General features: G+C 44.8%; 6 protein-coding genes and 1 long non-coding RNA gene across 9 annotated transcripts; 4 read left to right on the forward strand and 3 right to left on the reverse strand.

Moving 5' to 3' along the window:
• Window positions 1–162: 162 nt before the first annotated feature.
• On the reverse strand, window positions 163–2,087 carry LOC120454474 (8-oxo-dGDP phosphatase NUDT18). 2 transcript variants are annotated; one of them, XM_039639806.1, is made up of 3 exons: window positions 1,502–2,087; window positions 1,182–1,440; window positions 163–1,111 (listed from the first exon to the last, which is right to left on the reverse strand). In XM_039639806.1, the coding sequence occupies exons 2-3, from the start codon at window positions 1,429–1,431 to the stop codon at window positions 339–341; spliced, it is 1,023 nt and encodes a 340-aa protein (XP_039495740.1). In that variant the 5' UTR covers window positions 1,432–1,440; window positions 1,502–2,087; the 3' UTR covers window positions 163–338. The 2 variants fall into 2 exon arrangements, with proteins under 2 accessions (XP_039495740.1, XP_039495741.1); XM_039639807.1 differs by having other exon boundaries at window positions 1,182–2,087.
• A 776-nt stretch (window positions 2,088–2,863) lies between these two features.
• Window positions 2,864–3,975, forward strand: LOC120454477 (chymotrypsin-2). Its single transcript, XM_039639810.2, has 2 exons — window positions 2,864–3,100; window positions 3,269–3,975. Exons 1-2 carry the CDS (start codon window positions 2,901–2,903, stop codon window positions 3,894–3,896), a joined length of 828 nt encoding a protein of 275 aa, XP_039495744.1. The 5' UTR covers window positions 2,864–2,900; the 3' UTR covers window positions 3,897–3,975.
• LOC120454481 lies at window positions 3,764–6,850 on the reverse strand. 2 transcript variants are annotated; one of them, XR_005616621.1, is made up of 3 exons: window positions 6,711–6,850; window positions 6,429–6,656; window positions 3,764–3,899 (listed from the first exon to the last, which is right to left on the reverse strand). It is a non-coding gene; the product is annotated as an uncharacterized LOC120454481 (long non-coding RNA). The 2 variants fall into 2 exon arrangements; XR_005616622.1 differs by having other exon boundaries at window positions 6,706–6,828.
• LOC120454479 (chymotrypsin-2) lies at window positions 4,756–5,829 on the forward strand. Its single transcript, XM_039639813.2, has one exon. The coding sequence runs from the start codon at window positions 4,848–4,850 to the stop codon at window positions 5,664–5,666; it is 819 nt and encodes a 272-aa protein (XP_039495747.1). The 5' UTR covers window positions 4,756–4,847; the 3' UTR covers window positions 5,667–5,829.
• Window positions 6,434–7,369, forward strand: LOC120454478 (chymotrypsin-2). Its single transcript, XM_039639811.2, has 2 exons — window positions 6,434–7,198; window positions 7,257–7,369. The coding sequence occupies exons 1-2, from the start codon at window positions 6,490–6,492 to the stop codon at window positions 7,367–7,369; spliced, it is 822 nt and encodes a 273-aa protein (XP_039495745.1). The 5' UTR covers window positions 6,434–6,489.
• Window positions 7,370–7,557: 188 nt separating this feature from the next.
• Window positions 7,558–9,702, forward strand: LOC120454472 (carnitine O-acetyltransferase). The gene has a single exon (XM_039639803.2). It carries the CDS (start codon window positions 7,691–7,693, stop codon window positions 9,620–9,622), a length of 1,932 nt encoding a protein of 643 aa, XP_039495737.1. The 5' UTR covers window positions 7,558–7,690; the 3' UTR covers window positions 9,623–9,702.
• A 108-nt stretch (window positions 9,703–9,810) lies between these two features.
• On the reverse strand, window positions 9,811–11,211 carry LOC120454473 (histone-lysine N-methyltransferase 2D). Its single transcript, XM_039639805.2, has 2 exons — window positions 10,828–11,211; window positions 9,811–10,744 (listed from the first exon to the last, which is right to left on the reverse strand). Exons 1-2 carry the CDS (start codon window positions 11,047–11,049, stop codon window positions 9,818–9,820), a joined length of 1,149 nt encoding a protein of 382 aa, XP_039495739.1. The 5' UTR covers window positions 11,050–11,211; the 3' UTR covers window positions 9,811–9,817.
• Window positions 11,212–13,384: the final 2,173 nt, after the last annotated feature.

A 13,384-nucleotide genomic window follows, 5' to 3' on the forward strand; every position in this document is an offset into this window, starting at 1 on the left:
TCGTGTGAAAACATAAATATTTTAATTGGTACTATATAATAGTAAACAATTTTCTAAGTAAATCACTAGAGATAGATTACGCTACGCAAAGAAGTCAACTTCAGATTAGATCTTTCACCAAGGAACGGAAATGGGTTTAGTAGTTAAGATTACTTCTAGGAGTTTAATGACAGACTCGCAGAGACTTATCTAAGTAATGCACTATTTAGCACCAAAGAGGGGAAACATATTTGCCTTACAGTCAGACATCTGGCAGACATCAGCTATCTTTAATTGCAACTAACAACGGATAGATTGCTTGCACCATAAATAAGGACAGATTACTCTAGTTAAGGCCTTCAGCGCACCACATTTAGCGGAATGGATGCGTTCTTGCTGCTGACAATGCGTCCCAGCATCTCGTCAAGTGGTGCGCCCAGTTCCTGCCAAATGCATTTGCCGATCAGCGAGATTTCCTCGAGTGGCGGCCGGAAAGCCACAAGCAGATTTAGGCATATTCCATCAGTGTTCTCCTGTTCCGACGGCAAGTGTTCCACGCTTAGTAGGCCATGTGGTCGATGCTGTGGCAGCTCCGCGCCAAAAATCTCAATCATGAACTTGCGCAGCGTAGAGTGCAGGCTGCGATTCGGATGCAGTTCCACGGTAGGAAAGTGGTGGGCGTTCTTTTCGCTGACCAGGATGTTTAAAGAGTTGTGTGCTCGCTTTCTGGCTACAGCAAGAACCCGCAGATAGTTTCGTTTGTGGGAGAAGCGTGTGGGCAGTATGCTTCCGTGCCAGGGTGAAGGGCTAATGACAATCTTTTGCCCCTCATGATAGGCTCTTCCAATCTCAATTATACTCAGTATGTCATTGGCTCGAAGCGGCACTTCCTTGGGGTTACGCACCCATCTCGCCTGAATGGATTCGGCGTCTGCATCCGCCGGAGTTTTGAGTCGCCCGCCTGTGATGCGTCCAGTGAGTACAAAGCGGAACCAAGAGCCACCGGCGGCCTCCACCGCTAGTAAAGTGGTCAGCTCGGCATTCAGACCAGTCTCTTCGAAAACTTCCCGGGCGGCTGCCTCCGTGATGGATTCGCCCCTTTCCATGCGACCGGCGGGTAAGTACCACTTGCCTGATCAATAGAGTGCAACGTTAGCTGGTTCTTAAGTTGTGGTTTTGAATATCTGGAATACTCTACTCACCGGCGCAGCTCTGTTTGGCCTCCTCGATCATAAGCAGCTCATCGTGCTCGTTGATCAACACACAGGCCACAATATAGGTGACTGTCTGGCCAAGAATGGGCACAAAATCGGATGCAGATGAGGGCTGTACACCCTGGGCCTCGGCGGTGGCATTCTGTTCCTTTAGAGAAAAGTCACAGAGTTCCGTAGTGATGTCGCCCAGATCTTTTGAATCCAAAATGCGACGCACTTTCTCCACAATCGAAGCCATCCTGTTTTGCTAAATGATCCACTTAAGGCATTAGAAATTCGAGTCACAACTGGTATCTTCTGAAACTCACTTTTAGCGCAGAATTTCAAGGCGGCTGACTCAGTTCGCTGAACATGCTACGCCCAGTCTGAATCTCTGCATATACCTCTCCGGTTCTAGATATGCAAATTTCAAATTCTTTGGAGTGCTGTGCTCTGCAAACGCAAACAGTTTAAGAAATCGTGGCGAACTCGAGAACGGGCGGTATGTGACTGACTGCTGCTATAATGCCCAATAAAGTGGCCAAGACGATGGCAATCAACTTTTCGTTGTTGTTGTTGCAGCTCAGCGGCTGTTGTCGCTACACAGGTGGCTGTTGCTGTGGCCTCTATTTCTCGCTATTTCTCTCTATTTCTCTGTATTGATATCGAAATGGATGTCAAATAAGCCGCTCGACGGGTTTTCTTCGGGAGAAAGTGCATCGGAATGTGTCTCCGTCTCCGTCTGAGCCAGCTGTTCGCTATTCTGCTCGTCGCAGTACTTAACAACTCCGTTTATCGATGGGTCATTAGTTAAGCGCACAATTATTTATTGCATTGCCATTTATGGTGGCTTAATTGATTTGCAAGTGCGGCCAAGAACAGGTAATTTTGTTAGTAAATAGAGGGCAGAGTGGCCACTGGGTTCTTAGGAGCAGCGTCTGGCAACGCTGCGGGTTTGTTTACTTTGAAAATGCCCCTTTCACACTATTTTCGAATTATAAAGCCTCGAAGTTGGTGAATTATTGACTATATCTTTTTAACAAATGCAGATGGCTCAATATACAACGAAAAATTAGTTAAATAATTAATTTTATGGTATATTACCTAATTTTGTTTTAGGTAAACAAACAAGAAGGAAAGCAATAGTCGAGTTCCCCGATTATCAGATACCCATTACTCAGCTAGTGAAAGCGCGACTGTGAAATATCAAGATTTTTGAAGAAAATAAAATGAAAAAATAAAATTGTTAATTTTCTTTGGAATCTGCATGCCTATTCTTAACGTTCTAGGTTTTATAGTTCCTGAGATCTCGACGTTTATACGGGCGGACAGACAAACGGACGGACGAACGGACATGGACATGCCTATTACATATTAAACGAATCCAGTATACCTCTTTTATTCTACGACTAACGGGTATACAAATAATTATTGCCAGTCATACGAAAACCATTTTGACGTAAATTTTCACCTAAGTGTAAGTACGGGCAAGTACAGCAGAAAACATGATTGGATTGCTGACATATAAAAAGATATGGGATTTTTACGAGGGGAGAATTCGTGGGTTTTGTTCAGGCTGACCATGATTGAGATTGCACTACCTTTATGGCGGCTCATTAATATCACGCAAAATATCTAATATCGTATATTGAATATCGTTTATTGGCGCTTAGTTGCTTTCCAGCTGCACTACTTTGCAATTAGTCCAATTTCAGCTGTTCGCCCAAGATGACTTACCAATCCATAGCGGTCTCTTTACTCGTCCTCGTCCTTTTGGCGTTATCCTTTTCGGAGGCTAGTCTACGTCGTCGAGCTTCCACCTCAGAAATTCCCCAAGCCGCGAATAAATTTAGCTCCCGAATCGTTGGAGGACAAGAGTCCGATGTCCTGGCGGCACCCTACCTAGTCTCGATCCAAAACGCCTATGGGTAATCAACTTATCCTCATTTGAACTAATCTATGGTGAACAAGGATTTTCTTTCTATATTGAGAGCTATTAGTAGCAAGTCCTGTCGAATTAGCATAGAAGTTATATTACTTTTTTTTAGGAAATATAATTTTATTATCTTAAGTAACCTTTATGAAACTCTTTTTAGTAACCACCTCTGTGGCGGCAGCATCATCGACGATCGGCATGTCGTCACCGCAGGCAGTTGCTTGGCTGGATTACGAAAAAACAATGTGCAGGTGGTGACCACCACCTATAATAACTGGGGATCGGCGGGCTGGATATACGCCGTGGAGGATATCATCATACACTGCAACTTCGACAATCCGATGTACCATAACGACATTGCCCTGATCAAGACGAAAACTCTTTTCGATTACGATGATGTGACACAGAATATCACAATGACTCCCTTGGAGGATTTGACAGATGGAGAAAAGCTGACCATATACGGATACGGCAGCACGGAGGTGGGTGGAGACCTCTCGTGGGAACTGCGTCAATTGGATGTGACCTATGTCGCCCCGGAAAAGTGCAATTCCACCTACGGCGGTAGTCCAGATCTGGATGTGGGTCACCTTTGTGCCGTGGGAAATGTGGGAGCCGGAGCCTGTCATGGGGATACCGGAGGACCCATCGTGGACAGCCGTGGACGCTTGGTGGGCATTGGTAACTGGGGTGTTCCATGTGGCTATGGATTCCCCGATGTTTTCGCGCGCATTAGCTTTTACTACAGCTGGATTATATCCACGATCAACGGCTGTGCTATTTCCTAATTCCTAAAAATTGCAAGATTTGTTATCCAATATTTTAGTAGCCGAAAGATACACTCATTCAATAAAATAGTGTAAAAATTGTGGTCTGCATTTTGAGTAGTTTCAGGGATGTTCCAAAAGATACATAGTCTCCCAAATTATGTCAAAGTCCAAAATTCAGTATGTGAAACAATTGATTAACTTGAAATCTTGATAATCCCTTGTCCAGACGTCTGCCAATTGTTGTAATTGTGGGTGATAAATGAAACGTCAAAATTTCATTGAAGCCATAAAAATCAACTGGTTTTTCAGAAACAATATAATACACTACCGAGCCTTGATAAGCCGCACCATTTCTATGCAATATTTTTTTTTGCTTGATAAATTGCTTGATAAAAAAAATATGTATGGTTTTCATTACCTAAGTTATCGATTTAAATTTGTATATCCTATTATATTTGTTTACAATTGTACTACTTTCTTATTTAACATGTCTTCCCTAAGGGTATGCCAACTTCAGTACCTTCCAGGGGCCTTCAATCATTTCGCAATTATTCCAGGCGAAATTTGAGTAAACTTCCATCCGATTACGACCCGATTATCAGCCGGCTGCGTCTGAAGATCTGCCTAGCACAACTCGAGCAGTCACAAAGTCCGTCCCCATTGCGTATGAGTAATCTTGCTACGGTCGTGTGCTAGTTGTCTATCACTCCCAGTCCAAATGGCGGTAGAATTCCCCCCTATCAGGTATTATATAGGCCCTATGGAAATTGTCATTATCGAAGCTTCCCCCGAACTGAGTCTCTTATCGCAAAAAAATATTCAAAAGAAACTCTTCGAGTGATAAGGAAATTTCGCACAGGGCTATAAAAGCAATTTAGGTGCCAAAAAGTGGACAAACCGCTTACGGAACTCAAACACAACACAACATTAAAAAAGTTGCAATTAATTAAAACACATAATTGAAGCAACATGAAGTGGCTAGTACTGATCGGTGTTTTGGTGATCCTGTCTCAGTGTTCGGCGAAAAGCGGTAAGATCCATCGTCGACACCAGTTAAATCATCACTTGGGCCACGTTAAGCCCGAGACCCGGGTGATTGGAGGCGTCGATTCCCCCTCTGGATTCGCTCCCTACCAGGTGTCCATCATGAACACCTTTGGCGAGCATGTGTGTGGTGGCAGTATTATTTCACCAGAATGGATCCTCACCGCCGCCCATTGCATGGAGTGGCCCATTCAGTACCTGAAGATTGTCACCGGCACATTGGACTATACGAAACCAGGAGCGGAGTATCTGGTAGATGGATCGAAGATTCATTGCAGTCACGACAAGCCGGCCTATCACAATGACATAGCGTTGATCCACACGGCTAAGCCCATTGTCTACGATGCCCTAACTCAACCCATTAAACTGGCCAGTAAGGGATCACTGCCGAAGGCGGGAGATAAGCTGACACTGACGGGATGGGGCAGCACCAAGACCTGGGGCAGGTACTCCACCCAGCTGCAGAAGATCGATCTGAACTACATCGAGCACGACAATTGCCTGGCCCGAGTGCGAAACGCCAACTGGCTGAGCGAAGGACATGTGTGCACCTTCACCCAGGAGGGCGAGGGATCCTGTCATGGCGATTCCGGCGGACCCTTGGTGGATGCCAACCAAACCCTCGTCGGCGTGGTCAACTGGGGTGAGGCATGTGCCATTGGCTATCCGGATGTTTTCGGCTCGGTCGCCTACTACCACGATTGGATCGAACAGATGATGACAGACTCTGGTACCGCGTGCTAAAGGTCCAAAAGTCACCAGATGGGGTCCAAAAGCCAAAAAGCGAACAAAAATAGCAGCTGTCATTTAATGGCTTCTGCAAATTGATCAAATTAGACTGTAAATTTAATCACTAAGATATCAAAGATATCATAAAATATTTATGAACAAATAAATGAACAATTGCGCTTCAGTTAAAAACAAAACTTGTATGTATATCATGGTTTTCAACACGGCAGTTTCATTTTGGCACTTTTAAAAAGTGCAATATTGATAGACCCACTGACCCCATGCTGTCCAGATAACTCCAAAAGCCCAGTCATTCGTATGATCCATCGTGATATTTAGTTCCCAGAACTGAGTCAACACACAAACAAGCGCCAGTTAGGAAGAAGTGGGATATCAGGAAGTATGGACTATCGCCTGTGGCATTACTTAATTTAGAGATTAGACTCACAGTGTGATTGGTCATGGAAATAAACAATACTTAAGTAGTTTTCCAGCAGGTTCTCAAATTAAAAGATAATTAAATGGAGCTCATTGAGAGATTACTTTGATTACACAAATGTTAGATGTTCCTTATTGAGCAAGTCTTTAACATCGTACCCAACTCGCACCCAATCTATCTACCTTTTCAAGTTCCTATTATGTAAATGAAGTGCAAGTCGTACTTGTCAGAACAACCTTGTTTGCCTAGAAAGAAGGGCTCTTCACTCAGCTGGACTCTTACAACTAGATATTGGCTTTGGAACGTGACTTAATTCCTAATTTCAAAGCGCAACTTACCTATAAGAAACATTTACCAAGGGGCAACGAAATTCAGTAATTCAAAGAGCAAGCAGGCATTATGTTGCTCATTTGGGTGCCACTGGTTCTGTTCACTTCGGGTGCCACAAGTCAGATCCTTTATCCGCCCCAGTATACCAAGAATCGCATTGTGGGCGGGGAGGAAGCCGCCGAGGGGCTGGCTCCCTACCAGATTTCCCTTCAGGGAATCGGAAGTGGAGCTCATTCCTGTGGCGGTGCTATTATAGATGAGCGGTGGATTATAACGGCGGCTCACTGTACAAGAGGCAGACAGGCGACGGCATTTCGAGTCCTAACAGGCACACAGGATCTGCATCAAAATGGCACCAAGTATTACTATCCCGACAGGATTGTGGAGCATAGCAACTATGCACCACGCAAGTATCGCAACGATATAGCGCTACTGCATCTGAATGAATCGATTGTGTTTGACAATGCCACCCAACCGGTGGAACTGGATCACGAGGCCTTGGTTCCAGGATCCCGTCTCCTTTTGACCGGCTGGGGAACTCTCTCCTTGGGCGGCGATGTCCCAGCCCGTCTGCAGAGTCTGGAGGTCAACTATGTGCCCTTCGAGCAGTGTCGCGCTGCCCACGACAATAGCACTCGGGTGGACATCGGCCACGTCTGCACCTTCAATGACAAGGGACGCGGAGCTTGTCATGGCGATTCCGGTGGTCCTCTGGTGCACAATGGCAAACTTGTGGCTCTGGTCAACTGGGGAATGCCCTGTGCTAAAGGTTATCCAGGTAAGAGTGATTTAAAGTTACTAAAATACATATTAACTGTCATTACTATTTTGTACAGATGCTCACGCTTCAATTGCTTATTATCACGACTTTATACGCACTCACCTAAGTCTGTCCAAAACGGACAGCTCTGAGGATCTCCAGGAGGAGATTGTTACTCCCCAGGATTAGTGACAAGATCTGGATGAAAATAGAGAATAGATAGAGGAATTTCCCTGCAAATAAAACATTACACAATTCATTAAAATTTTGGAAATATAAAGGAAAGAAATTAATTTGTACACATTTTATAAGTTCGTGTAGTCCTGCTTACATTAAAGTATATATTTCGAATTAATTTATTTAACGTGCTGATCAATGCACACTGGGAATTTACTGTAACAAATGGAATTTATTTTGTAAAAAATCGTACAAATTATACAGTTATTTAGAACACGAGTAGAGTGCTTATAGCACCTTTGAGGGTATTTCTAGAGAACCGCCAACGGCGATATGAAGTTCCGTGACAATGGAAGGGTTCTCTGGAGTTTCGCAAGGATTTCGCTTCTGCAACAGACTCGAAATGCGTTTGCAAAAAAAGTGCTAACTGCCCGTCTTAGCAGCAGCAAGGATAGTTCCACATCCGATCAGCCCAACCTTCTGAAGTATCATGTCTTACCGCTCGAAGAAACCCTGAACCGCTTTATGATCACCGTAAAACCATTGCTGACACCCGAGGAATTTAAAGAGCAGGAGAAGATTACTCACGACTTCCAGAATGGGCAGGGTGAAGAGTTACAAAATCTCCTAGAGGAAGTTGGTGGTCAGGAAAAGAACTGGTTAGCCCATCGCTGGCTGAAGGTTGCCTACTTGCAGTTCCGGTCGCCGGTGACCTGCTTCTCCAGTCCCGGCATGACCTTTCCCAAGCAAAACTTTGAAAATGCCCACCAATTTGTGGACTACACGTCGAGAGTTATCTTCGGATTGGGTGAGTTCAATGACTTGGTGCACGCCAAGAAGATTCCGATTGTGAAAATGGGCAAGAACGAGTTGGACAACAGCCAGTTTGGCAAAGTGTTCGGCACATGCCGGATACCGAAAAGGTTTACGGACGACATCGTCTACAATCCGTGCTCTGATTATGTGGTGGTCATCTACCTGAATCACTTCTACCAACTGAAAATATACGACAAGGAAGGAAAACTAATAAGTGCACCATGTCTGGCTGCTCAACTAGAGAAAATAATGGCCAAGGAAACAGAACGGGGAGTTCCTTATGGCATTCTGACCACCGATTCGAGAGACAACTGGGCCGAGGCCTATGAACACCTATCGAATACGCCCCGTAATACGGATGCCTTGAAAACCATTCAGAATGCCATGTTCACGGTGTCCCTGGACGAGTGTACCAGCCCAAAGGAAGGTCGAGGTGCCGAGGAACTGGTCCTCTCGCTGATCCATGGAAAGGGCAGCCAGTGCAACAGCGCCAACCGCTGGATGGATAAGACGATTCAGTTGGTGGTGAACCCGAATGGAAACGTTGGATTCACCTATGAGCACTCGCCGGCGGAGGGTCAACCGATCGCCATGATGATGGACTATGTGGTGAAGAAGATGAAGGATGACCCGAGTTACGGGGAATGCGGATCGGAGGACTTTACTCCAGCGCGGAAAATAAAGTTCTGCGAGGTGAGCAAGTGCGTGGAGCAGTGGTTGATAATCGCGCAAAAGAACGTGGACAAACTTGTCCGGGACCTTCAAATGAAGGTTCTTAAGTTCGATGGCTACGGCAAGGATTATATCAAGAAACAGCGCCTCGGTCCAGATAGCTATATTCAGATGGCCCTACAGTTGGCCTTCTTTAAATTGCACTCCGAGCCAGCTGCTCAATACGAGTCCGCGCACTTGCGCATCTTTGATGGCGGCAGAACCGAAACCATACGTTCGTGCTCCAATGAATCCCTGGCCTTTTGTCTCGCCATGGACGATGTGAGTTCCCCGGCTGAGGAGAAGGCTCATACGATTCGTGAGGCAGTGATGTGCCACCAGATGTATGCCAAGCTGGCTCTTGTGGGCAAGGGTGTCGACCGCCACCTCTTTGGACTTCGACAAATGGCGGTGGAGAATTGCCTACCCGTTCCGGAGTTCTTTGCATCGCCAGGGTATGTGAAGTCCACACACTTTCGAATGTCCACGTCGCAGGTGGCCACCAAATATGACGCCTTCATGGGATATGGACCCTCTGCAGAAGATGGATACGCATGCTGCTACAATCCCCGTGAACATGACATCATTTTGGCCATATCCGCCTGGCGTCGTTGTCTGGCCACTGATCACCTAAAGTTTGCCAAGTTGCTGGCGCAGTCCTTTGTCCAAATGAGGGAGGTACTCGGAGATTGTCCACCTTCGACGGATAAGCCGGCAAAGCTGAAGTGCAAATTCTGAAAGTGGTTCTCTAGAACATACTTTTCATTGCCTTAAAAATATTTAGTTCAATTGAAAAGATAACCTATTTTACTTTTCAAGTTTTTGAAAACAATCTAATTTAATACGGGTTTGGGTTACATTGGCAAACACTTAAAACTAGGCGGTTTTGATGACAGCTAACTAGATCTGGATGTGACGAGCAATGAAGAATACTTAGAACTGGTTCGCGGGCAGATAATGATTGCCAATGGGACCAACGCCAGAATTTCCAGCACCGTTCTCCACAAAGTGTCCCTCTGAATGAAGCTGCTGCTGCTGCTGCGGCTGCTGCAGCTCCTCCTCCTCCTCCTCTGGGGGATCCAAGGAGCCAACCACCGAGGTGATGGGCGCGACTCCCTCGTCGGTGATGGTGGAACTGCCTCCCAAAGTGTCGTACTGCGACTGAATCTGCCGCTGGGCATTGAGTGCCTCCTCGGGGGTGCGGTACTTGATGAAGAACACCTCCGGCTTGTTGATCTGCTGCGGCGCCTCGGCAATGGCATCCTGCAGATCGGCGGCGCTCGTCTTCTTGGCCAGCACATAGACCACGGTCTTCTCCTGCTTGAGCGTCTTGGCCAAGTTAAGAGCCGCCGCGCGGTTGGTCTGAGCCGGCGTCTTGACGAAGAGCACATTGTAATGGTTGCGAGGCTGCTGGGCCAACTGGTTCAGCTCGTCCTGGACCTCATCCTCGGACTCCTCGGGCGCCGAGTGAATGAAAAAGTTTTTGGTCACAATGGGACGCTTGGGAATCCTCACACGCGGACGAGCGCGGCGCTGCTGCTGGATGGGCGCGGTCTGGAAGTTGACGGGGAAACCGGCGGGCATGGGGAATGATCCGGATGTGGGACGAACGGCAGGCTGGGCAGAATGGAGGTGACCAGCGGGCGGGAGGTAGGGCAGTGGGAGGGGGGGAAGCACCGGATGCGAGGATTGCTGCGGCTGGAGCTGCTGCTGCAGCTGCTGGTTCAACAGGTGGGCCACAATGGGAGGCTGCTGCTGATGCTGCTGCTGCTGCTGCTGGATGCGGTAGTTGTATCCCGCCTGGGTCAAGCTGATGTCCGCCTGACTGAGACTGAGGCACATGGCGCCCATGAGAACCGTCTGAAAGAGAAGCAATCATTATAATCCCTTGTAATCCATAGCATGGTATAGCATGAGGTAATCCAATCGAAGGGCCAACGCACCACAAATATCTTCATGCTGCCGCTTGGGTGGGTGTCTCTCTGCTGGTTAGCTGTCTTTGGCCGAATGCTCCCTCGCTGTCCGAGTTTCTTGGTGCTGTGATGATGGGTCAACCGGGCACCGGCTCTTTTATACCAATCCACGGCTCCAACTTGTTTATAATCGGAAACAAATCGTGAAACAGCAGCCAACACAGTTGCAACAGTGCAGGGGTCATAAAACATTTGTTATGCGTGGCGAAGAGGTTGTTCGGATTCATCTGCTTGGTGGTGGCAAGTGGGCTTTTGTATTAACCTTACTCTGTGGACTCCACTCCAACGTCGAGCGAGAGGAAACCCTAACAATGGGTGATACACATACGACAAAAAAAAATCCGCAATCGTTGTAAACAAGTTAGTCAAGCTGTAACCATATTATTTCGATCATTTGCCTTATAAATAATGATGCCTTATAAAAACGATCACTTAAATTATGTATTTAATATGATTTAAGAACAAACAAAATATTTAAAAAAATTATTGAATTTGATCTTAGATTTTTCTTGAATTTCTATGAATTTTGCGTGCCAAGACTTGTAAATAAAATAATTTTCAGGGAACTAATCATTAGCATTTCTATTTTGTACATTCATTTCTTTAAATAACTAGATTATCATTAAAGTGATAAAATATAAAATATGTTATGTTTTACTAGCATTGCAATTGTAAGTATGTAAAAGACATCTAAAGCTATTCATGGTTGCCAAGTGGACAATCAAACGTTCCGTTTAAATTGATACAAAAGTATTGTTTATCTTGGTGGTTTTTGCAGATCAGTTGAGTGTCCCAGAGCGATATGTAAATATTGATGACGACGATAGGCGACGAGGTTACTAGACCGACTTAAAATGCACTTTTGTCTACGGGACCATTGTCTATAGTTTGTTTTATTGTTCGAAACCCGAGCTATCAAATGGAAATTGAAAATTGTGTATTCGGGGACTTCAGCATTTCGCATCTGTTTTGGTCTGGCCCAAGGTCTAGGTTTTGTTAGTAAGTGTTGGGCGATTTATTGTCAGCTTTAAGTGTGCCAAATTGAGGCAAAATGCTCGTATGCTTGGAATTGGTTTTCAAACTAAAAAGTGAAGGTAAATAACCTGATAAAATCGAAAGCACAGCTCATCAATTGGATAAGCCAACTTCCAGCGGAAATTAGTTGTCATAACAAACAGATGCATACGGAATAAGCTGAGATATATATATCTATAGACCTTATAGGGCTAATTGGCCGGCCTATTATTGTGGGGTGAATGTACAAATGGTGTAATATCGAAGAGCAGATAGCAAGGTTCGCTGCTTCCTTTCCAATTTGGACCTTACAACTTACCACCTTAGATACATTTCAAAATCTCGTGCATCCGACAGGGTGCATCTCATTAGCTGGGCGAAATTCTGCCCACAAATCAAAATAAACCAGTCAAGGCATCTTGGCCACGAGATAATAAGTTAGCCCACATTTTAACGGGTGTTTTCTGGTCGATGCCAAAAAACTGGTTTCCAACTTTCTCACGCCAATTTCGGGGACCATGAAAAACAGTGAAATGGAACCGAAACTATGTTTCCTTTTTTTTACTCGAATAATTTGCTTATGTGGGTCATTAAAGATGCAAAGATCTATCAAAGACATATACGATAAGTTGCTGTGTGTAATGGGAAACCAAAATTACCTTGTCATTAATTAATAGACCCAAATGCATTTGGATGAAAGTAGCAACAACCGAAAATTATACATTTAAATGGAAATATAAATATAAATAAAATACGATCACAGCAGAGCTCTTGTGATTAATGAGTGACAACTATTGCCGCACTTTGCATATTTTATGCAAAACGAATAAGTTGCCAAAATCTATTGAATGCAAAACACTCGGTGCGCAGATTAGTCAAAGCATAAAAGTGAATGTTGGCGGCACAGAAATTATGATTTGCGTAACAAAACTATTTTATTTTAATTTATTAATTCACACCATGGGCGGTTTTGACATAGGCTGCCTTTGTCCATTTCTATGCATAGCATTAGCAACCGAATCCGAACCCAAACTCCGTCCACCTGCGAATCCGTATCCCAAATCCATCACATCGAATTGATTGGGCGATAAATGCGCCTGCGATGCCTACCATCCGGTCATAATAAATGCATTTTTAATTATTGGCCTAAAAATGGTTATTTTTGGATGACCACCAAACCATAAAAAATAAAATTATTATTTCAATAAGCAGGTGAATCGAATCGTGTGTTGTTTCTTCTGCGCTTAAGCTGACAGTTTAACATGGGCTGTTGGACAAATATTGAAAAATGATGGAGGCTCGATATCCGACATATCTTAATCGAATGGTTTCTTAGTAGAAGCAGCAAAAAATGTGTAATTTTGCTTGATATGTTAGGAAAATTACATAGCACCCAATTAAATAATATCAATCATTTTATTGACAGTAAACTGTAAACTATTCAATTTATTGATTAGACTGGCGTTTTACTCAAAATAAGATAGATAATTATTCGATCCGCGTGCTATACGAA

This window comes from Drosophila santomea, chromosome 3R, assembly GCF_016746245.2.
Source record: "Drosophila santomea strain STO CAGO 1482 chromosome 3R, Prin_Dsan_1.1, whole genome shotgun sequence".
NCBI classification, from domain to species: Eukaryota; Metazoa; Arthropoda; class Insecta; order Diptera; family Drosophilidae; genus Drosophila; species Drosophila santomea.